Here is a 25,712-nt window from a genome sequence, read left to right as displayed (position 1 = left end):
TCCACTGGAATTTTTCCATATAACTGAGAAATTGTCCTTGATGAAGCTTTTGCACCATCCATGGTGTCAGACTGGCCAAACCCTGAGCTCCAGCCTGCCACTGCAGATGATTTGTATGGTCCACGTGCAGATAATTCACTCACTGATGCTAATCCATTCATTGTGCATGATCTATATGGATGTGCCATGTGTGTTTCCAGCCAACCTGGATATGTGTCTCCGTATGAAATGCTACCACTTCTCAAATGTCCCTCAGAACACAATCCAAGTGAAAGCATGTGAAGACAGCAATCCTAACTGATACTCCTGAGAATCAGACAATTAAAAAGGCTTATAAAGAAAGATGAAAAAAAAACTAGCAGGAAAAAAAAGCAAAACAGTAGCAAATAAAAGGGAAAATCGAAAAAGAAAGCAACCCAAAAGGAAATCAGAGTTAGCAGCTCTGAGAAAAGTGATGTACCTGTCTCAGTTGATAATGTGTCTGATGAAGAGACTCTCTGAGGATGCGAGTATAGTTATCCAAGAATCTGTGGGTGACTTTGTCATACACTGTAAAATCCAAAAAGTTAAGATAACTCAAACTATTTGAGGAAACCGATTGCAACAAACTATTTCAGTTCACAAACTAATCCTAATGAGTACTGTGAACTTAATCCATTTGAGTAAAAGCAATTTGAGCACAGTAAAAATTCAATAAATGAAGAGAACTCAAACCAACTGAGTATTGTAAAACCCAATAAGTTAAGGCAACTCAAACAATTTGAGGAAACCAGTTGCTACAAACCATTTGAGTTAAAAAAAATTATTTATATGAGTACTGTGAGCTTACTCCATAAGTTGAAGTAATGAGGTATTTAATTAACTCATTACCTTCAACACTGAGTTCAAAACTCTTTTCAAATGAATAGAATTAGCTTTCAGTCAATTTTGAGTTAACAACACTCATTTCATTTGATAAAGTTGACTGTTGGGTTTTACAGTGTAGTTTGCAACCAAAAACACAAGCGTTCATTACATTGGCATGGTTAAGAAAGTTGAGGATGACAAAATACACACGTCATGATTTTGCCAAGTACGATGTGATCCTGGATTAAATAAAGTCTGAGAAATTCCATTGCTAGAAAACATTCTGAATTAATGAGAAATGTAAAAATTTTACTGATATGTAATTTTAGCTTGCTTAGAGGTGAGAAAATGTAAAAAATGTCTCGCTTTACCCCACTCTTCCTTACTACTAATGAGCCATATGCACAGCTAGTGTTCTTCAGCCAATGATAAACTTCTGGTAAAAGCTTAATGTGACTATGTTCAATTTCATAAGGTTCCTTTTACAGCATTAATGTTGTAATGTAATTAAAATACAATCAGTTAAATAAACTTAAGCATTTAGTTGTTCAAGCATAAAACTAGATAATAGAGAGTGTAAACTCTGTATATACAGTATTAGAGTTTAAAGTTCAGTTATGTGGCATTGTTTACATTCTTCTTTCCAATGTGGCCGACTGGTGTATTGTAAATAACACTACATCTTTTGATCATCTTTTTTTTTTTTTTTCATTTTCTTTTTAGCTTAGTCCCTTTATTAATCAGGGGTCACCACAGCGGAATGAACCACTAACTTATCCAGCTTATGTTTTATGCAGCGTATGCACTGCATCGGAGCACCCGGAGGAAACCTATGCGAACACGTGGAGAACATGCAAACTCCACACAAAAATGGCAACTGACCCAGCCGAGGCTCGAACCAGCGACCTTCTTGCTGTGAGGCAAATGTGCTACCCACTGCACCACTGTCTCGCTTTTACAGAATAAATCAAATGTAAAAATTACCCCAATTCACAAATCAATGAAAATGACTAAAATGCTTAGTATAAATCCTAACAATGACAGTTTGTTAAGAACAAATATGTGCCGCACGTCATGATTTTGCCAAGTACGATAAGATCCTGGATTAACATTTATGTTGATCCTGGAACATAATTTTTGTTCAAAAATGTAATTCATACCTATTCCCTACCCCTAAACTCAACCATAACTGTGAATTATTCCAAAATCAGAGGGGAATAATAGTTGGATAAAAATCATGTAAAGATGCATAAACACAACCATAAGCCTAAATATAAACTGTTCTGATTGGCTCATTGGAAAGTTTTCCAGGATCAACATAGATGTGAATCCAAGAACATGTACTAACTGGTGAAATCAGGTTGGCGATAATGTGCCTGTATATGTCTTGTAGTCAGGACCGGAGCAAGCTGAACTGGCGCTCAAGGCAAACGACGATTATGCCGCCCTCAACTTAAGAGTCAAAACGGAAGTGACCGGTTCGCGAAGTGAAGGGGTTGGCGGAGTCACCTAGGTCACCAATGGACGAGTCGGCCCTGCTTGTAGTCCACCATTGTTGTTTTGGTTGTCAGGTACTGTCCTGCCTATTGACTTTATTCTGCGATGCGGAAGTGCGCTTGTTTTTGTGATTATTTTAGAACTTCCAATTCAGTTGTCTCGACTAATAATAATAGCTAGCTGGCAGCTAGGTCTCTGCAACTCTCAAATGGTTGCCCACTTAAGGGCTGCACCCGGTCAGTACCTAGATGGTAGACCACATGGGAAAGCTAGATTGCTGCCGGAAGTGGTGTTAGTAAGGCCAACAGGGGGCGCTCAACCTGTGGTCTGTGTGGGTCCCCAGTATATTGATCGGGACTCTATACTGCTCAGTGAGTGCTGTCTTTTGGCTGAGACGTTAAACCAAGGTCCTGACTCTCTGTGGTCATTCCCATGATGTCCTTCAGAAAAGAGTAGGGGTTTAACCCTAGCTCCCTGGCTAAATTTGCCCACTGGCCTCCTAACCATCCCCCTACCAAAATTGGCTTCATCACTCGACATACTACTCGGCTCCCATACTGATTTTAGTGTACTATAAAGTATGGAAGTATGCAATTTCGGACGCAGACTCTGTCTCCTCTCCACCAATCAGGGGATGTGTGGTGTGCAGTCTGGCGCAACATGACTGCCGTCACATCATCAAGGTGGATGCTGCACACTGGTGGTGGATGAGGAGATCTCCCACCTCCCAGTGTGTAAAACGAGTGTCTAAAAAAGGTGAATTGAATAAACTAAATTGGCCGTAGTTTATGTGTGTGAATGAGTGTGTATGGATGTTTCCCAGTACTGGGTTGCAGCTGGAAGGGCATTAGCTGTATAAAAAAATATGCTGGATAAGTTGGTGGTTCATTCCATTGTGGCGACCCCTGATGAATAAAGGAACTAAGCTGAAGAATAATAAAATGTTTAGGCTGGTCCTCAACCCGCCACAGTCCCTTCAGAAACCTATTTCTTTTAACCTTTAAACAACACCTTCATCACTGAGACCGCAAGCAAAATAACAGGTTTCTCCCCCTCCCAGCCACAAGTAACGAAGGATTCAGTGACAGATCGTGGCTAAAAAGGTCTATCGGCACAGATGTACCAATCAGCCAGTGCCAATCAGGCCTTAAGAGTGATATAATTATCAGGTCAGGAGGGGAAAGAGCGCTGAATGAAAGACACCACCTTTCCTCCAGCGCACCCCCCACTCACTGCCCACCATTATACCCAAGCAACAACAGGCCAATTTGTCCATGAGGCCCTTGTACCCACACTCCCTGCCGAGTTATTTAGCTCCTCTCCTGCTCTTCAATGGCAGGTACTGATTAGAGGGGCTGAAATCTCCCTCCCCGCTCCCTTGCAGAAAGAGAAAGAAAAACTAGCCCCCTTCATCCTGGCAATCTTTAATCTGATTACAGGCTTTCAGACGTGCGGGACAATGGCAGGCCAAGTGGTTCCACACACAGCCTCTGAGCTATGTGATCCAAGTGCAGATCTGTGGGCGCTCCAGCTCCTCTGGCAGGTCTTTTCAGAGTAAACTAAGGCCGGGTCGTCCCACCTGCCCGCCTGCGTCCCGCTTGCCTTCACACAGGGGATTAAAGCAGGACATCTCTGTTACAGGAGCGACACCCCGACCCCCCGTCCCATGCAGACTTGTTTGATTAGAGAGGAGAAGGGATTTGACCTCGGCTCTCCTGCTTTCAGTCCATTGGCTCAATTGCAATTGTGGTGGTCGGTTCTCAACTCCAGGCTCCGCCTCTCGTTTCTCTTTACTATGGGAAAGCAACAATTTTAATATTCAAATTTTGCAATACAGGTTGAGACAACATTTAATATATTTGTAACTGAATAAAATAGTGATAAAAATAAACAAATGAACTGAAAATTAAATGAAAATAAAAAAATTAAAATGTAAAACAGCAAGGGTGACGCAGTGGCGCAGTAGGTAGCAAGAAGGTCGCTGGTTCGAACCTCAGCTGGGTCAGTTGGTGTTTCTGTGTGGAGTTTGCATGTTCTCCCTGTGTTCGCGTGGGTTTCCTCCGGCTGCTCCGGTTTCCCCAACAAGTCCAAAGAAATTGTCTGTAGTGTGTGAGTGTGAGTGAGTGTGTATGAATGTTTCCCAGAGATGGGTTGCGGCTGGAAGGGCATCCACTGCGTAAAACATGTGCTGGATAAGTTGGCAGTTCCTTCAGCTGTGGCAACCCCGGATTAATAAAGAGACTAAGCTGAAAATAAAATGAATGAATGAATGAATGAATGGTTTAAATCTGGGCAGCATGGTGGCTCAGTGGTTAGCACTGTCGCCTCACAGCATGGTCGCTGGTTCGAGTCCCAGCTGGGCCAGTTGGCATTTGTGTGTGCATGTTCTCCCCGTGTTGGCGTGGGTTTCCTTCGGGTGCTCCAGTTTCCCCCACACTCCAAAGACAGTATAGGTGAACTAACTATGCTAAATTGGCCATAGTGTATGAGTGTGTATATATGTGAGAGTGTATGGGTGTTTCCCAGTACTGGGATGCAGCTGGAAGGGCATCCGCTGCGTAAAACAGTTCGATTAATTTCGCTGTAGTGACCTCTGAAATAGAGACTAATAAGCCAAAGGAAAATCACAGAAGGATGGAAGATAAAGCTAATTAAAACAATGATTAAATGCACTGTGTCAATATCTAGGAGACAAGAACAAAAATGAGGAAAATGAGAATCATGTATGATTTTCATGTTCAGCTCAACTAGTGGAAATCGAGAGAAAAGTGAAAATAAAAGCAGTCACAGGCTTTGAATGACTGACTTATTGACTGTTTGACTAATTGATTGATTAATTGATTGATTGACATTTTTAATTCAACAATGTTATCCTTCATGTTTTCCCAACACAAATTAAGCTACCTTAACTGTTTTACAAATTTAGGCGCATTGAAATAATAACCCCTTTTTCTAGATTCAATATAAGTCTTTTGGGTCTCCAGAAAGTGTCTGTAAAGTTTCAGCTTAAAACACCCATAAGATTATTTATTATAGCTTTCAGAAGTTTCCATTTTATAGCTCTGAGCAGCTCTTTTATAGCTCTGAGGTAGCGTTTTTTGTGAACTGTGCCTTTAAGGCTAGTCCTACACGCTCACAGTTTCCGAGTGCCTGTCAGCATGCCTTAATCTCCTCCCTCTGCTAATTCAGACAACAGACAGACATGAAGGAAGCTGATCTCACGTAACGTTTGTGAGAAATACTACAGTAAGAACTTTACCAATGAGTATTTGATGCATTTGTTGTGGATTTGCAACGATGAGTCACACATAATGTCGTTACAAAGTTCATGCACACGCACAGAGCGCGCGTTTAGCTTTGTACGCAAATGTGACAGGATACAGGTTAATATCCACTGCTGTATGAATATCTGTTATGTTAATGTACAAAATAATCCTGATTTAATGTCCACAAACTGGGATTGAAGCGTCTTCTTTTATTATTGAACTGACACGCGGCTGTGCAAATGAAGTAAAGCTGAATTCATTACACACATGCACTGTACATAAGTATTCACATTTTAAACTTGTAAAACTCACACTTGATCACGTTTGATGATCCTAGCAAACTGAACAGACCTTTTATTCCCGGTTACTTTGAGCTTGTCTGGTCTTGTTGATATAATTATACACGTGACTACCGGGACATGTTAATACACGCAGCTGTCAATCAATTCAGTGGGTGGGGGACCGCACTCCTACGTCAAGTTGCGGTCGATCTGAAAACTGCTCCAATTGGTCCACCGTTTTTATATTGTTAAATCTGAAAAAAAAAAAAGACTGGGTGTGTTTATATCACCCCAATATGACTGTCTATACACTACATCTACACACATGTCTGTCCAAACAGCTTTAAAAGTAGATTTTTCACCATAGGTACCCTTTAATACGCAGCTGTCAATCAATTCAGTGGGCGGGGAAACTGCACTACTAAGTCAAGTTGTGGTCGATCTGAAAACCGCTCCAATTGGTCCACCGTTTTTATGTTGCTAAATTGAAAAAAAAGGGACTGGGTGTCTTTATATCACCCCAATATGACGGTCTATACCTAAACATATGTCTGTCCACACAGCTTGAAAAGTAGATTTTTCACCATAGGTGCCCTTTAATGCAATGTCAGGTCAAATATGGACAAACAGAACCATTGGGTTAAAATGTCACTTAAATTTAACTAAAAAATTAACTAAATGTTGGGTTTGTTCATATTTGACCCAATTCTGGCTTAATACCACCCAGCATTTTTTTCAGATTGTAAAGATTGAACCCATAATGTCAAACTGAATAGGCAAATAAACATAAAGACAAGCACAAAGTCCTTAGGCCCCCAAAAAAGGCTGGGTTATTTCATTGCAAATAAGGTAAAATATGGACAAGCCCAAATGTTGGATAAAATTTGGGCCTATACATTTCATTAAAAAAACATACCCAGCTGTTGGTTTTGTCTAGATTTTACTCAATATATATATATATATATATATATATATATATATATATATATATATATATATATAAAAAAATTATTTTATCTGTACACACAATGGGGAAAAAATAACATGGAAAAATTCATGACAAAAAATGTTTTGTGCTGCTTTAACAAAAAAAAAAAAAGTTTAAATTGATATTTTTAGTCAGTTTGATCGATGTAAGTTGAGATGACTAGAGAAGTTTATTTGATTAAACTAAAACATATTAGGGCAGCGAAACAATAAATGCATCAGGTCATAATATTTCAGATTTTCAAAATTTCTTATCAGAAATTAGAGTCTTGTCTTAATTTTAGTACAAAAAATGAAAACATTCTTATATCCAAAAACATAATAAGTCAAAATTAGGTGAATTTTCCCCTAAAACAAGCCAAATAATCTGCCAATGGAACAAGTAAAATAATCTTATTTCAAAGCAAAAACAAGATTACCTTGCTTACCCTTTTGGCAGATTATTTGGCTTGTTTTATGGAAAAACTCACCTAATTTTGACATATCATTTCTAAAAACAAGACAATATTCTTACTTGTCTAGAAAATGCTTCTTGATTTAAGACTTTTGAGACATTTGGACTAGAAAAAAAGTCTTTAAAAACAAAACAAAAACTCTCTCTCTCTCTCTCTCTCTCTATATATATATATATATTTTTTTTTTTTTGCAGTGTAAAAATGTCTCAAAACAAATAATGAGCCAAAAAAGAGAGATGTAATACAATTTGTAATACAAGTTGTCGTGCACTTTAGTATGTAGTATAGGTCATATATCCTTTTATGAACACAGATGATACCAACATTATATATACTTCAGAAATGGTATAAGTAAGCTTTTTTAACACCGAGTCACAGACTATTTTTTGTCTTTTGTCAGATTTGAGCACAGACACTCAGCATAAATAATAGCCCACCTATTAAACTGATGAAGATGAAATCACACACAAACTGCAGTCATTGACAGAAAAGTGAAATCTCTCAATAGCGTCATCGGCGTCTTGCTGTGCTCATTGACAAAAGCTCAGAGTATGTGAAGTTCATTAAACGTCATGCTGATTGATCAGGAAATGACCCAATTGACCCAGTTTGACCCTCTACAAGCAGTGGATTTGCATGAGAATGGAGGAGTTTGGCCTGAGGCTGACCAGAACACACTGAACAGATGACCAGCAGACCCCATTCAACAGCGCTTTTTACCTCATAATCACCAGTTCAACCATTACACACTTCTCTACCACAATGAGACCAAATTCAACTCCTCAAGAATGCTTTTAATAAGGGGAAAAGGGGGAAATGTGTTGATCCTGCAGAAATCACAGGTTTTACTACTGGTAATGAAGCTATTTAAAAAAAAAATTATTTGTTTAATCATACTGCAAAGGATTTCTTTTAAAAATGCAGTTAATAAAACAATAGAAATACTTTAAGATCCTAGAAATTAAATTATTATTTTATTTATTTATTAAAATACATTATAATCAATAATCTGTCACACTTTACAATGAGTTGTCATTAGTTAATATGTTTACTAAACTGAACAATACTTGCACAGCATTTATTAATTGGAGTTAATGTCAGCATTTATTAATTATATTTAATTTCAGCATTTATTATGAATTATTAAAATTCATTTGTTCTTGATAACATCAGAAGAAATGTTATATGGTCCTGCAGAAATCACAGATTTAACAATTGGTAATGAAAGATTTATTCATAGCTTCATTTGTTTAATCTTCATAATGTAGAGGATTTTTATAGTGAGGAAATAATACAATTGAAATGCTTTAAGATCCTAGAAATACACATTATTATTATTATTATTATTATTATTATTATTTTATTGAATTATTTAAATATACAGTTGTAATCTAAATTATTAAACCGCCTTTGAATTTTTTTCTTTTTTAAATATTTCCCAAAATTATGTTTAGCAGAGCAAGGAAATTTTCACAGTATGTCTGATAATATTGTTTCTTCTAGAGAGAGACTGATTTGTTTTATTTTGGCAGAATAAAAGCAGTTTTTAATTTTTTAAAAACAATTTAAATGTCAAAATTATTAGCCCATTTAAGCTATATATTTTGTTACAAACCATCATTATACAATAACCTGCCTAATTACCCTAACCTGCCTAGTTAACCTAATTAACCTAGTTAAGCCTTTAAATGTCACTTTAAGCTGTATAGAAGTGTCTTGAAAAATATCTAGTCAAATATTATTTACTGTCATCATGGCAAAGATAGAATTTGATATATATATATATATATATATATATATATATATATATATATATATATATATATATATATATATATATATATATATATATCAAATGTTTGGGGTCAGTATAATTTTTAAATGGTTTAAAATATGCTTATCCTGCTTATCAAGGCTGCATTTATTTAATCAGAAATACAGTAAAAATAATAATGTAAAATTGTAAAATGTTATCGCACTATAAAATAACTGTTTAAAAGTAGTTTATAATTTAATTTAATAATTTATTCCAGTGATTTTAAAGAATAAGTTTTAGCTTCATTACTCCATTCTTTAGAGTCACATGATCCTTCAGAAATCACTTTTATTCATTCATTTATTTATTTATTTTATTTTTGGCATAGTCCTTTTATTAATCTGGGGTCGCCACAGCGGAATGAACCGCCAACTTATCCAGCACATGTTTCACGCAGCGGATGCACTTCCAGCCACAACCCAACACTGGGAAACTCCACATGGAAATGCCAACTGACCCAAGACCCAAGCCGAGGCTTGAACCAGCAACCTTCTTGCTTTGAGGTGAACGTGCGACCCACTGCGCCACTGCGTCACCCCACTCTAATATTAATTATTATTATTATTAATATCATTATATTTATATAATAATATATAATCATTAATGACTGGAGTAAAAATTTCATTTGAAACTACATACAATAAGAAAGCAATTATTTAAAATGTTAATAACTATTTAACAATTAAAATTTTATTTACGTTTAATAAATGAACAGAATCATTTTCCTTAAAACAAAAAAGCCCTGACCCCAAACTTCTGACCGTTAGTGTATATATGAATATTTGCACCTATTTATCAACCATAGAAGCTTGAAATACTGATCACTTTTACTGAAAGTAAAATAAAGTTTTTCTGAAAATACAATTTTTTAAGTCAAAAACTTATGTTTGCTACTTGTTCAAATTGTTCAATCCTTGTATGGTTTTTTATACAACTTAATTGTCTTATGTTTAATCCACTTACATTAATAAAAAAATGTATAAAAAGTTAATTTAATTCCTTCACGTTGTCCCAACACAGATCGATTGTGTGGAATCCAGCATTTTTTAGTGTTCACACATGATTGATAATAAATCTTGTTTGGCATGCTGTCCTGGGAGAGAGCTCTGAGCTCAGAAGATCCTTGAGCCCGGGGCTCCCTCCCATTTGTAGGGCGAGAGGGAAGTTTGAGCTCAGGTGGAACGCAAGACATGCTGCTGGCTAAGAACTCATCTGTGGTGCCAATTTTGGTTTAGTCAATTCACTTACTGTATGTCGAATGTCCTTGGACGGTGGGAGGATGCGAGCACAGACGAAAATGTAAACTCCACACAGAAATGTCAACTGGCCTGGTACGGACTTGACCCAGTGATATTCTTGCTGTGAGGCTACAGTGCTAACCACTGGACCCTATCTAGAAAGGCGAAGATAACTGAGGTATGAAACTGGTTATTTATAGTATAATTATTTTATTATTTTTATATTCACATATATTATTTATATGTATTGCTAATGCAGGACCAGCCGTGGTCAATCATAAACATGTGATCCTCTCGAAATTCGTTTATAAATAAACTTTACATAATCTATTTATTTATGCTCTTCTGGTGGTTTTGTAGGAAGTATGTAATTTTATTATATTATATTATTTCTAATTTATTATAAACTTGTAAAAATATATCTTGAGAATGATCAATAGTAGGATTAATATTGAAAATATTGTTATAATTTGCATATGTATTGCATATAATGAATCCAACTTACTAAAAGGTGTTTTAAAATGTAATGATTCTTCAGGTCAAATGGACCCGAGATGTGAAAATAGTTTACAGATTGCATTATAAGACCGAACAAAAGCTGTGTAATATCAAAAGACATAAGTAGTAAGTTAAAATTAAAAAATAAAATGAAAAACACAAAGGGATTTGTTAAAGGACAGATTTAAGGGGTGTTAAATGCAACAATTAGTAAAGGTACAAAACCGAAGCTTGTTTAGGTGTTGAAATATTTAATATATCTCAACATAAAGTATCAACTACAATATAGCTTTTAAAACCATGGTTCAAACAAACAAATAATCAAATATTTTATAATACAAAAATGTGTTTAAAGACAAATAAGACTCACACATATTAAAATAACACATTACTGTACAATAAAATAACTACAGATAAATAATGAACACATTCATAACATTAAAATGTAATCATCTATAATCACACAGCATCAAACACAACAGAGAATAATAATAATTACTAGCTGTTATTTCATTCTTTTCCAGAATGACTAAAACTTAACAAAATTTAAGTCTAGAACTAGTAGGACAAGTGGATTATAAAATCTACAGAAGAGGTTTTAGAAATCAGACATGCATAAACGTCTTGATTAATTAATTTGAGGACTCTCTGTGTGAAATTGAAGTAAGAGCTGCAGATCCTTATAGACTCTACTGAGTCTCTTCTCTGTTAGGCAGGTCAATACCGCACAGAGGGTTTCCAGGGACTATATTGAGCGCAGACTTGGTCTGAACATTCATTCTGTCTCTTCAGTTCTTCTATTGTCTCAAACCGATGTTATTGTGAGGCTCATTTTTCTTCATTAAGACACTGTGCTTGGATTCATTCTGGCATTAGCTGTGTTCCACAGTGAAGTTTGACTCTGACCTGAATGGTGAAAAAAATAGGGAAAATATTTAAGAACAATTCATAGCTTCATTTAAAAGTGTAAATAGATTTTAAATAACTGTAATTAAATGTCAAAATAAAGTTGTCATTTGTCATTTATTTCTCTACTGAGATGCAACAAGTAATAATGATCATTATGTTTTTGTGTTGAAGAGCAAGTTAAGCCGTAAATCGAGCCGTATTGTGGTTTTGTACTGCCATCTCATGGTCATCCTCAATAATACAACAAACACTGCATGCTGTTTTGTGGCTTTTACATCACCAGTCAGACAAAACGTGCTATTTTTGTGTCAGCAAAAAGTGATTGTATATCCATAGAAAACATTAAAAACTAGTGTCTACTTTAATGTTTATAAAAAAAGAAGTTTTTTTTAAACTTGATGGATATATTCATGGGTCAATTTACATACAAATATATATATATATATATATATATATATATATATATATATAAGTGATTTGTAGTTTAGTATTTTTTTTATAATTCGTAAAAACTTCTTGCTGACTGATGGTTTTGAAGGACACAAGGTCACAAAGTAAAAACTTTAACTTCATTAATTACATTAAATAATACATTAATTTCATGAAATAAATAAATGAGAATTAATGTGTATTTGTGGGGCTGCACAGTGATCTCTTAATAGTCTTTTAGTCTGTCATTAAATGATTATTGAACTATAAATATGCCAAATGTTTGTGAACTTTTAGTGGTTTCTAATTCACTAAAATAAATGATAGTCATTATTTTATGCTCAAAACAATGTCAACAGGACACGTTCTATTTATTTGAAGTGTTTGTTCTTATTGTTATTATATTTGTTATTGTTGTTATTATGCTAAGGTCAGAAGTGGTTATGTAAGCATTTCCTTGCATATCATATAGGGATGCTCTGATTGATCAGCTGGAGATCGGTATCAGCCAATAATCACATTTTATGACTCGATCAGTACTTGCCAATCTGGCCGATCACATGAACAAAACGCAGGTGTTTGTTTATAAGTTTACACGCAGAGAAACCAGATGTGCTAGTTGGAGAGCTAAATATTGGAATGGTCTTGCATGTATTTAGGTCTTTTTACATATATAAGAACTGAAAGTTCTGTGTTTGACAATATTGCAAGTTCACTAAAACCTGGCTGATTATTTTAATGAAATAAAAAATGTTAAAATTATTTTTTTTAATTTGAATATTTAATAATATACCTTTATGTATTTTACTACTGCAATAAACAAATATGCATTTATAGATGTGCATTTTAGGTTCTTATACATGAAATATGCACTCCAAACTTTTTCTCCACTGAGACACGTTGAAATCTTCTTCCATCATTTGCAATGTTTCTAAATTACTTTGTTAGTCGTTTTACTTACAAATGTTTTTATCTGTTTTATCTATTATTTTCAGTAAACCTGCTTCTGACAATGATATGTCCACACTAAATGGTTATAAGAGACAAGGTATTATATACACGACATCCCTCATTTATTCTATTAGGTAAGGCGAGATCTCCACTTAAGTATTACTTAGAGGGAAAAATGTGCTTTATGCATTATAAAGCTTGAAGCATCAGAATCAGTACTCATTATCGGCCGATCATCATGACAAGGAATCAATACTTGGTATCGGCTGCAAAAATCCTCATCGGAGCATCCTTTATATCATACTGTACATGACTCTATATATAACAAATAAATTTTAAATATGATTTGATTGTAGTGCATACAGTATTTGTTACAATTTTTTTTCATAATTAATATATTTTTAATTAATTTAAATGTCATTAAATAAAAGAATGGCTTAACTGCTCAAATACAAAATTATATTTTAATAAATAATGCATTCTACGCTTAAAACTTTGAATATTTGACACATTAAAAAGAATCTAGGAGTAAATGCTTACATCATGTCTGGGGTTTTTCCGACCATGTGACTGCTGTACTCTAGAATGGGAGGAATACTCTCTTCATCTTCAGGCACCTGCAGAAGACCATCAACAAACACGGTGAGAAATGTTGTCTGTTGTCTTATTAACGTTTGAGTGTGACTATGTTGTCATTTGATTACTACGGTGCCATCTAGCGGTAAAACATATAAGGAAACTCACCTCCCAATAAACCTCGTCATCAAAGCAGTTCTCATCAGACGGGTCTCCCCATAACGGAAGTCTCAAGATACAACCTGCAACAAACACACAAATATATTTTAACTTCACTAAACTAGGATTTATTTATGTAATTAGGATGTAACTTCCGATTCTTACATCCTAACCAAGGTACGAATTACAGGGGGGTTTGGTGGGATTGACCGTTGTAATTAATGCTTTATTCCCCCTGAAGGACGTCAAAACAAGATGTATGTGGGGGTCAGCTCTTTAATAGTGAGAAATAGTTTTATCTGATAATAATATTAATTATTAAAACAATAGATAATATAAATATACATTTGACCACCCCTATAAGGGCTCGTACCATTGTGAAATCATTATCAGTGTATGCGAGGGGGAAAAACAGTCGACAGTCTGAAAGCGGCAGATCTAGAGCACCGGTAGACATTGTAAGTGTTTACAAGACACGTTTCTAGTAAAATTAATGTTTGTGTCCACATATAGCCCAAGAGTTAAGTCAAATTATACACAGTTTGTATAGTTTGACCTTAAGTTACCATTTAAAAACTAATCAGAGTTACTTCAAATCTCAAAACACTGAAAACGTAAATACATTTTTATTAATAATTTGGTTAAATACATACATTTGATTCACTGAAGCGTGTATTACAAGAACTAACATTACCGAAAAAGCTGACCCCCGGTCGTCAATGTATAATTGAAAACGTATGTTAAAGCGATTCTTCAAAGAAGAGCGACTAACTGGAGAATTGCTATAGTAACGTTAACCAAATGTTAACAGTTGTTATAATAGATAGTACGTACCACTTTGTCCTAACTACACGACAAGATTCAAGCGACAAGAAATCTGTCTGTCTGCAACACACGACAGAAATATTTGCCTTTCAACGAAAGGGTAAGGTTTATAATACAAAATAAACCTCTAACATCATTAAAAGTAGAACTAGATGCTGAGTGACTGACCTGGGGTGATTTTTTTTACCGTTACGTTAGTAGTTTACCTTACGCTGTTGTTCAGCTGCGACGTCGCAGAAATAGAAACCGTTTCTGAACTAGAGATTTCGTGTGTCATGTAATGGAAGGTCAGGACACAAAAACTCCTCTAACATGAAGGAGATGGTAATGTGGTGTTATGCCTAATGTTCGCTGTGACAGAGTTTGTTCAGTAAATGCGTTTTTTCATCCACCCTTTTTCACAGATGTCCAAAATCACCTCAAGCAAGCATAAAACGTTTTTGTTGTTGTTAATAAAACGACTTTTAATCAAAATTTGGCATTTCCATCACTCCTTTCTCATGCGATACTTCAAAATGCACATTAACACAGTGTGGTGGATTCCTGGATAGTGATGATAATACTTTAATTGTTGTTTTAACAATGTATGAGCTGACATTATCCATTATGTCACTTACTTTAAAACTAACAAAGACATGACTTTGGAGTGTGTAATGAATCTAATTAATATCATATTAACATCCTATAGGCCATTTCAATGTGGTGATGTCATTAGCCCATAAAAATGTCCTGCTTGTTGTCAAACTATTAACTGTAACAAAAGGCAATGCAATGATAACTTTAAAAACACCTGCCATAGGATTATTTATCAATATTTGGACTTAGATTCTCTGAGGCTATGGAAATTAAAAATATAAAACAGGAAATAGGTTAGGACCATTGCTTTTGTTTACATCCCTCAAAATGATCTATAATTAAAATGAAGGGTTTTTATTTTTAATATATGATATAGTGAACATCACACAGGTATCGCGCATGATCTACAAATGTGATACTGATTTTATACTATAACAAAGTATATACTACACTATGACAAAGTACTATAACAAAGTATATTATTATGAGTTACAATCTAACCACAGAATTGGCCATATTTACTCTTTCATCATTGAAAATAGTTAAAAAATATATTAATAAAATTCAGAGCAGAAGATTTTTGCATATTAAAGCAACTCTGTGGCTTTTTATTACTGAACAAATTTGTTTTTGATTGAAGTGAGGCAATGATTCATTCATAAAAACACACACTTGTTTAGTTTCTAAATGAATCAGCCATTTTGAACTAATCATTTGAATGGCTTGCTTTCACCAACTGATAGATTTAATGTTTCATATTATTATTATATAATGCACAACAGACCTAAATCAACCATTTTGAACTAATCATTTGAATGGCTTGCTTTCACAAACTGATAGATTTAGTGTTTTATATTATTATTATTATATAATGCACAACAGACCTAAATCAACCATGGTACCAGCACAAAAATGCACTCAGAAAATTTAGTTGTAAAAATTCCCCCAGTTTATACCACCGCATGACAGACCAACACAAGAATGCACTCATGAAAATAACTTTTTTTTGGGGGGATGCTCACCAACAATAATTCCACCAATGATTCCAAAAGCAAGAGCGACAGCGATTCCAGCAGCCTGGTATCCTCCCTGTGTAGCAGGAGACCTGTGGGCATAATCCCCTGTAAAACCAAATAAGTTCACCAGCCTGTGGAAAGACAAGGATTTGTATCAGCAACATATACAAACCTTTATTACTCAAAAAGGAAAATAAGCATTAAATAGCAAATATTTTGTTTACATTTTTGTATTTTATGATATATAAACTAAATATATAGAGCAGGGCAGCAGGGTGATGCAGTGGGTAGCACAATCGCCTCACAGCAAGAAGGTCACTGAGTCGAGCCCCTTGTGGGTCAGTTGGCATTTCTGTGTGGAGTTTGCATGTTCTCCCTGTGTTCATGTGGGTTTCCTCCGGGAGGTCCGGTTCCCCCCACAAGTCCAATAAAACATGTAGTATAGGTGAATTGGGTGAGCGAAATTGCCCTTGGTGTATGTGTTTGAATGAGTTTGTATGGCTGTTTCTCAGTCATGGGTTGCAGCTGGAAGGGCATGCGCTGTGTGAAACTGTGCTGGATAAGTTGGCGGTTCATTCCGCTGTGGCAACCCCAGATTAATAAAGGGACTAAACTGAAAAGAAAATGAATAAATGAAATATATAGATCAATTAATATCCGAATATGAAAAGTGACTTATTTAATCGTTAATATTTTAATTTGCCTTTATACCTAATACATTTTTTATAGTTATTTTACTCTAATATGTTTTATCATATATATTTTTGAAAAATACTATTTATTTATTTATTGTTAATTTAAATTTTTGTCATGTTTTTAATCATATATTTTTACTTTTTTTTCAGTCATTTTAAAACTACATTTAATTAATCAAATTGATTAGTTTTTTGTTAAAACATTAATTGATTCAATGCAATTATTTATTTATTTTTATTATTTTTATCAGATTTTTTACTGTTTCTCCTAAAACAATCTATAATTTATAAAAGAATTCTAGTTGATTAATTAAATTAAACCATTTATTATTATTATTATCATTCATCATTCATTCCCTTTATTAATCTGGGGTCGCCACAGCGGAATGAACCGCCAACTTTACCAGCATATGTTTTACGCAGCGGATGCTCTTCCAGCTGAAACCCATCCCTGGGAATTATTATTATTATTATTATTATTATTAATTAATACATTTTCAATAATCCCCCAGTCACTGAACTGGACCCCAGTTTAAAACCTCTAAATATCATTAAATGCGACTTGACTGTCACAAATAAAACACTTTGTGTGAACTCAAACTCAAATTAAAGTAGCACACTAATACAGTCAAAGGATGTGTCTTCACACTCACCCCTCCTGCCCATAAATGGTTGGGCTGGCAACAGCGGCTGTTATTGCACCCACGATTCCTCCGACAAGACCAGGCATGGCATGCAGATTATGGATGCCACACGTGTCTTGGATCTTCAGGTGCTTCTCCATAAAGGGCTGCATGGAAAAACCAGCATATATAAATCTATTCATCATCACACAAGCTTGTCAAATGTGCTGATGGATCATTCACTCACAGTGATCACCAGGTAGCCGAATGTAGAGATTATCCCACAGCAGAAGCCCACGATCAGAGAGCCATATGGGGAGATCATAAATTCGGCTGCAGTTCCCATCGCCACTCCTCCAGCCAGAGTTGCATTCTGAATGTGCACCTAAATGCATAAAACACATGCAACATTATGGTTTTATCTCAAGATGTATAATGTCACTGAGATATGATGAGGTTTAATTCAATTTTCAGGTTAATTCAGGTTAAAATCTAACCCTAGCGCGGCCCTGCATGGTTCAAGACGCACAGGCTGTAGCCCTGCCCTTGTCCAACAGCTTATTAAAAATTTTGGCCCGAGTCTGACCCAAAGCCCAGCTTATACCGTTACAACCATTAAAATAAATCTGATAAAATAAATCTATCGATTTAGAGAAATCATTTGAGGCTTTTTTTTTTTTAAATATGAGTTTTAGTTTTTAAGTGACATCGATATTCAAACGGTATGTGGTCAACAGTGAGTTTACTCAACAACTGCATTGTGCATAACCAGTTGGCACATCATTTAAAGTTGTCACTATTTGAAAAGTTGACCAGAAGTTTGCCTTTCCTCTAGCGTTTTTCAGAGCTTTAAGTCCGCCATTGGCAATTTTTCTCTTTATGTTCTCTATTGTACGTGGCTTGAAATTTCCATGCCCAAGGCATCACTGGCACTTCCAGACCGTACGCATTAGATCTCATTAAACTTTTTGAAAAAGTTTTTTCTTAAGCAGGCCTGAAGCTCAATATGCGTGCTATGACGTGAAAATTAGCCAGAAGGCCAGGCATAAAAAGGTCAGGCCTGACAGGCTCGGGCTCAAATGCAGGGCTCTAGTTTACTTTTTCTGTTTTCATTCAAAATTTTGTTCGCTATTTGTTGTGTGATTTTGTCATTTTCATGTGTTTTTAAATTTAATGTGTACTAATTACTGTGTACTAATTTCCTGCATTTATTCAAGAATCTATAACTTTTAAACCGTTAAATTTCAAGTTAAATTGTTAAAACCATTAAATTACTGTAAATACAAAAAAACTAATGTAGATACAAATAAATATGAATAAATGTAATAAATCTTAATAATGTAGTATTAGCAGTGTTGGGTAAAGCTCATTTTGAAAGTAATATATTACAATCTTAAGTCCTTTTAAAAAAGTAACTACAGTTGAAGTCAGAATTATTAACCCCCGTTTATTTTTTTCACCAATTTCTGTTTAACGGAGAGAAGATTTTTTCAACACATTTCTAAACATAATAGTTTTAATAACTCATTTCTAATAACTGATTTATTTTATCTTTGCCATGATGACAGTAAATAATATTTTATTTTTCAAGACACTTAAAGTGACATTTTAAGGCTTAACTAGGTTAATTAGGTTAACTAGGCAGGATAGGGTAATTATGCAAGTTATTGTACAATAATCATTTATCCTGTAGACTATCGAAAGAAATATATAGCTTAATGGGGCTAATAATTTTGACCTTAAAATGTTTTTAAAAAATTAAAAACTGCTTTTATTCCAGCTGTTATAAAACAAATAAGACTGTCTCCAGAAGAAAAAATATTATCAGACATACTGTGAAATTTTCCTTGCTCTGTAAACATAATTTGGGAAATATTTAAAAAAGCAAAAAAAATTCAAAGGGGGTAATAATTCTGATTTCAACTGTAAATGTGTTACTAAATGTGTTAAAATAACTACACCCAGCACTAATTATTAGTATTATTAATCTTACTCATTTTAACATTTTAAGATAAACAAAAAAATGTATATATATATAATCAATTTTATTCCAGTAAGTCATTTTAGAACTATAAATTAAACTAAAAGAAATCTGAAATTATTCTGGGCAAAATTTAAATACAAATAAAGTAATTTTAATAATAATAAATTGTTAAAAATATTTAATATGCAAAAATTACTAATGCATTATTAGCTCTGAGTTTTTATTTTTTAAATTTCCAATTACATATATACAAAATTTTAGCTTTCATTTTTATTTATTTTTTGTTTAGTTTAGTTTCATTTCAGTTTTAAAACTAAAGACCAATGCGTTTTAGTAAATCTGGAGCTCATCTCTATTAAAGAGAATTAATCCCTCTTTTAAAAATGTTTATTTTTTCAGTGGCTTACCATGTCCACCTTCCCCTTCCTGGCCGACATGCTTGATATGGCGAAAGTGGTCAGGACAGAAGCGGCCAGAGAGAGATATGTGTTTATGGCCGCTCTGTGTTGTCCATCTCCATGATTTGCGATGGCAGAGTTAAAACTGGGCCAGAACATCCAGAGGAAGAGGGTCCCTGAAGGAGAAAACATCTTCAGGTAAATGAACAGCTCATAAAAGATTTGATCACATGTTTGTATGTAATAAATTAGGTCTCTGTCATAGCATACCAATCATAGCGAAGACATCGGAGTGGTAGACAGAGCCGTTCAGACGCTTGGCTTGGTCTAGTTTGGGTCGATAAAGAATCCATGATATTGTGAGGCCGTAATAGGCCCCGAAAGTATGGATGACCATGGATCCACCAGCATCCCGAACCTGACAAAGAAATTTTTTTTAATTGATTGATTTTAGACAGAAATATGGATTTGGGAATAGTGACATAAGATTTTATACGGATGTCTGGAATACTTGATTCTGATTGGTCAATCACAACATTCGAAGGGATGTTATTACCAGATAACAACAGCTGAATCTTATAGCAGGCTCATTTATATGCTTATCTTTCATGCCACGGTTCTTGACTGTTTGCGACTGAATAATAAGTATGTAACTGAAGGCTGCATACAGACATTTTTGTTTCTGACAGCTTTGTGTTTAATTAAATAGTTAATTAATATAGCTGATTCTGACAAGGTATGGTATGTTAGGGATAAAGAACATCCAGGAGGTTGTTATTGCAGAATAAACCTATCGACAGCCCGACTGCTTCTGCGAAAACAACCTCATAGATGTAATTTATTCCGCTTATTACGCAGCTATGTCCCACAAAATGTAAAAATTAGCCACAAAATATTGTTCTGACCTGTAATAGTTTATTAAATCTTTAATTAAACACAAAGCTGACAGAAACGAAAACCGCTGATTGGAGTATACACTAACCTATGCATTATTCAATCACAAGATGGAGCCAAATAGTCAAAAACGGCAGTGCAAAAAACAAGGAGATACATATGAATTTGGTTGTAAGCATATGGATGTGAATGTATTTACTGACGATCAAGGTGACTCGAAGTTCCTGGATGAGCCTGCGTTATATAGTGGTTGTTATCTCGGAATAACATACCTTGGAATGTCTTGCCAGACAGCAGTGTAATAATGCCAGATAACAATAATAATAATAATAATCTTGACCATTAATGAGTATACTCGTATTCATATGCTTATTTTTTATGCCGCTGCACTGTTATTTATTTATGTATTATTATTACTATTATTATTATTTCGTTAACATTCCCAAACCTTAGAACCAAAACATTTGACTAAAACGTATAATATAATGTAAAATGTAATTAAATTAAATGTAATTAATAAATAAAATGAGCTGTACATACACTGCAACAGTATATAGATTAAAGTAAAACTAACGCTGCCACTCACATGAAGAAGATTAAGAATGATGTATTCCTCGACCGCATACAGAGTGATGCCAAACAACGTCATGACCATCAGCTGCACAGGACTGACTTTTCCCAGCAGAGCTCCATAAGCAATGAGACATCCGGCCACACAGAAGTCAGCATTGATTAAACTGATGAAAACAAAACAGGAAACCGTTTTAAATTCTCTACACACATACTTTTACTTCAGGTGTATTAGGTAAAAAGGTTATTGCCATATACTTCCTTATACTTGATTGATTACACTAAGAAGTAAAAACAATCTGTCTAAAATGCTGTTTAAATATGCAAATGGGGCATTGCTTAATTAAACCTGCTTATTTGCATGCATTTCTTATTTGTTTATTTCAATTATATTTATATTTTATTGTTCATGGAAAGCTGTAAAACTGCATGTACAGAAAATGTGTATTTTATTTATTATTTATTTTAATTATGTATCTAATTTTTACAATTTACTTTCCACATTTTTTTATTGTTCATTTGATTCATGATGTTTTAATGTATCAGAATAAGTTTGTAATTTCCCCCCTTTGTTTTAGTTCTGACATTATAACAAAAAATAAATACAAAAAAAGACCCTACACCAGGGGTGCTTAACCATGTTTTTGGAGATACCTTCCTGCAGAGTTCAGCTCCAACCCTGATCAAACACAACTAAACAAACTAAGTAGGATCTAAAGAAGCACTTGGTGGTGCATTTGATCAAGACTGCAGCTAAACTATGGAGGAAGGTAGATCTCTAGGAACAGGGTTGTGCACGCCTGCCCTACACTTTCAAATAATAATGAAAAAACCTAGAGATGTGAGATGGATATCATACCTCTCAACTCCGATCTTGATGGTGCCGTCGACCGGGTCCAGAGAGTGAAACCAGCCCTGCATGAGGAGAGCCCACTGCAGACCAAACGCAGCCACTAGAAAGTTGAAGCCCACTGCGCCAAAGCTGTAGCGCTTCAGGAAGGTCATGAGAAAACCGAAACCCACGAAGATCATCACATGGACATCCTGAAAACCTGCAGAGCAAGTAGAAGAGGAAATGATGAACATATATGTAACAGAACCAACAGCTTGCGCAAAAATGGTTCAAGTTCACCCTCAAGTGGTTACAAACCATTATGAGTTTTGGTTTATCTTCACGAAAGAAGATATTCAGAAGATTTTTGGAACCCTGCATCCATTGACATTTAAAGTAGGAAAAGAAAATGGAAGCCGATGGCTACAGGTTTACAACATTCTTCTAAGTATCTTCTTTTGTTTTCAGAAGAAACTCATACTGCAGGTTTGGAACCAGTGAAGATTGAATAAATGTAAATGTTGAGTAAAGTCACGTTAACAATTATTACAATGTTCATTTTTAAGGAAATGTTTTATTTATTATTATTATTATTATTATTATTATTATTACTATTATTATTATTATTATTATTATTTTAAAGATCAATATAGGCTTTAAAAGGATAGTTCACCCAAAACTAAACATTTGCTCACTATTTGCCCTCCCTCAAGTGGTGCCAAAAGTTTTTTATTTTGTCGAACAGACAAAAAAGATATTTTAAAGAAAGCTGAAAACCTGTAACCATAGACTTCCATATATAGGAATTACAAATACTGTGGAAGTCAATAGTTACAGGTTTCCAGATTTTTTTTTCAAAATATCCTCAGTTGTGTCCAACAGAAGAAAGGAAAGTCAAACAAGTTTGGAACAAGCGAAGGGTAAAGAAATAATGACAGAATTTTCAAATTTTTATCTCTTTAAGATTGTCACATATTACTTTTGAAAGTACCTTTATTCATCGCTGGTAAATGATGACAACATTATCTCACATTTATGGATTAACTATCCCTTATGTTAATTAAAACTGACCAAAACGTTCGTTAAGTAATGCATTTTAATAGCATATATACTCGTTGGCATATCTAAAATATTTGGATGAACTGTCCCTTTTGCATTTATTAAAACAGAACAATACATTCATTAAATAACAAATGCATTTGAATAGCATATATACTTACTGGGATATCTAAAATAGAAGTCGTTCTCGATGTCGCTGGTGATGTTCTCGTGTTTTTTGTGGTCAGCCCAGTGCGCATCCGACTCGATATCGTAACGCACAAACAGTCCGAATAAGATGATCATGGCGATCTGCCAGATGAAGCAGACGGCGGGCAGACTGACCCGCACATCAGGGTTTTTAGGTCGGCACCAGAAGCCTCGGCAGCACTCAACGAAGTTCCCCATGCTGTGAAGTGTGAAGTTCAGAGACGAGATGATCTGCTGGATGTTGTAATTTGTGTGTGGACTGTAGCTGTATTTATAGTTGGAGATGTGGAGGTGTGTCTGTGCTCACCTGGTACACATGTACCTACTGGAAGTGAAATCAGGGTGACTCTCACATGACAAGATCGATATCTTAGTCTGCTGTCTGATTTATTTTTTCTTCTCTTTTTTTTGTAAAAGAGGTCACACTAGTCTTACAAGATGTAATTATAATTGCACTTGAACTAAAGACTATGCAGGACTGCTTTGACAGGTGAAAGTCATCTTTAGATTTGTTTTTCTCGTTTTTTTGTATTGTATATTTGAACGGATTTAGAGTTCTTTGCTAATTCAAATCCTTAAAATCATGTTAACTACTAAGAATGGGAAACTGTCAGTGTGGAGTTTGTACTAAGTGTTTTTTAGGTTACCTTACCTTTAGTTTTTGTCATTTAGCATGATGAAAATGTAATTATTTGATTTCTTTCATTCCACAAGGGACAAACCACACTATTTTGGAGTCATCCGCAGTGATCTCCTGATCATCTGACTGTAAGTAATACTTTATATAAAATTCAGTGTTGAATCATGCCTCATTTGGGAATAAACTATTAAAAAATTAATTTCTCCTATTATAATAATGCATCCATTTACTAGATATAATTACATATTTGTTCTATTTATCCAAAAAAAAATTAAATAAAATACTGCAGTGGCAATTCATCCAAAATATATACAAAATAAAATACAAATTTTACAGACAGAATCTGCAGACATTTTTCACTATTTCTCTGCAGAATTTCCTAAAAAATCTGCGGATTTATGCGGAATAATTTTGAGATGTAAAAACTGAATGCATAATAATAATAAAAAATATATATTTTCTACAATGCAAACCCAATTAGAATCACTTATCTGATAAACAAAGTCAGTCTAATATAATATATCTACTAAAAGACAGAAAGCATTACTCTACAAACCATATTTAACATCCATAAAAAAACATTTGCATATTACTACTGAAATTAATATAGAAATGGAATAAATGTATCTATTTACACACATCTACATGGGCTTAAAAATTTGTGGATTTCTGCACATGCAGATTCCGTGTGAGCCTATTTATGACTCATATATATTTATTTAATATAAGTTTATTTGTTGTAAGTAGGGCCAGACAGTACGTGTGCATATGTTTTGCTATTTCTGCACAGAATTTTGTAAAAAATCTGTGGATTTATGTGGAATGCAGAGTATCTTAACTAAAAACATAATATATAAAATAAAAAATAATACCGTTTTAACTTTTATATAATGTCTACAATGCAAATCCAAATTTGGTAAACAAAACAAGTGTCCCATATAATATATCTATTAAAATACAGAAAATATTACTTTACAAACTGTATTGTAAATAAAACAAATTAACATTTTCATATTAGTCAATAATATTACTGACATTAATTTAAAAACTGGATAATTATAAATTTACACACATTTACACAAGTAAATAAACAGACTTAATGATGGGCTAAACATCTGTGGAAATCTGTGGATTTCTGCGCTCACAGATTCTGTGTGGGCCTAGTTATAATTTAAATTAGCATCAGTTCACATACTATATATACGGCTATAATTGCTGTATATTATATATAGCAATTATAGCCATATATATGTACAATTTATTTGATCCTAAAGAGATAAACAGGTGAGCATGACTAGTGCAATAGTTATGATCAAGCTACTTTCTGCAGGCATTCCACTCGTAAGTCATAAGATGCGTTGAAACAGTCAATATCTCGGTGATTGGCATTGTTCTGCATTGAGTACATACCAGATGTTATCTGTGTTTTCTGAGGTATCTGTACAGCAGTTACATAACCAGATCACTCAAATCAGCTCTATTCATTATGCAAAACGTTGAAGC

The 25,712-nt window shown here is 34.4% G+C and overlaps 1 protein-coding gene across 1 annotated transcript; it reads right to left on the bottom strand.

Moving 5' to 3' along the window:
- Nucleotides 1-11,475: 11,475 nt before the first annotated feature.
- rhcga (Rh family, C glycoprotein a) lies at nucleotides 11,476-23,799 on the bottom strand. The gene is made up of 11 exons (XM_056462709.1): nucleotides 23,542-23,799; nucleotides 22,349-22,541; nucleotides 21,506-21,656; nucleotides 20,296-20,443; nucleotides 20,035-20,201; nucleotides 17,891-18,028; nucleotides 17,674-17,810; nucleotides 16,332-16,456; nucleotides 13,918-13,991; nucleotides 13,714-13,790; nucleotides 11,476-11,790 (listed from the first exon to the last, which is right to left on the bottom strand). Exons 1-11 carry the CDS (start codon nucleotides 23,765-23,767, stop codon nucleotides 11,757-11,759), a joined length of 1,470 nt encoding a protein of 489 aa, XP_056318684.1. The 5' UTR covers nucleotides 23,768-23,799; the 3' UTR covers nucleotides 11,476-11,756.
- Nucleotides 23,800-25,712: the final 1,913 nt, after the last annotated feature.

Source organism: Danio aesculapii, chromosome 7 (assembly GCF_903798145.1).
Source record: "Danio aesculapii chromosome 7, fDanAes4.1, whole genome shotgun sequence".
Taxonomy (NCBI): Eukaryota; Metazoa; Chordata; class Actinopteri; order Cypriniformes; family Danionidae; genus Danio; species Danio aesculapii.
The sequence above is the reverse complement of the archived record's forward strand: the minus strand, read 5'-3'. Positions and strand labels throughout refer to the sequence as shown.

What these genes read in the sequence shown, in the direction of transcription:
- rhcga (XM_056462709.1), bottom strand. Translation starts at nt 23,767, where the DNA reads ATGGGGAACTTCGTTGAGTGCTGCCGAGGCTTCTGGTGCCGACCTAAA. An exon ending in ATCAAGATCGGAGTTGAGAG is followed by an intron (nt 21,657 to 22,348) that starts GTATGATATCCA and finishes TGTTTTCATCAG; the next exon opens with TTTAATCAATGCTGACTTCT. An exon ending in GGAAGGGGAAGGTGGACATG is followed by an intron (nt 18,029 to 20,034) that starts GTAAGCCACTGA and finishes TTATGCATTTAG; the next exon opens with GTGCACATTCAGAATGCAAC.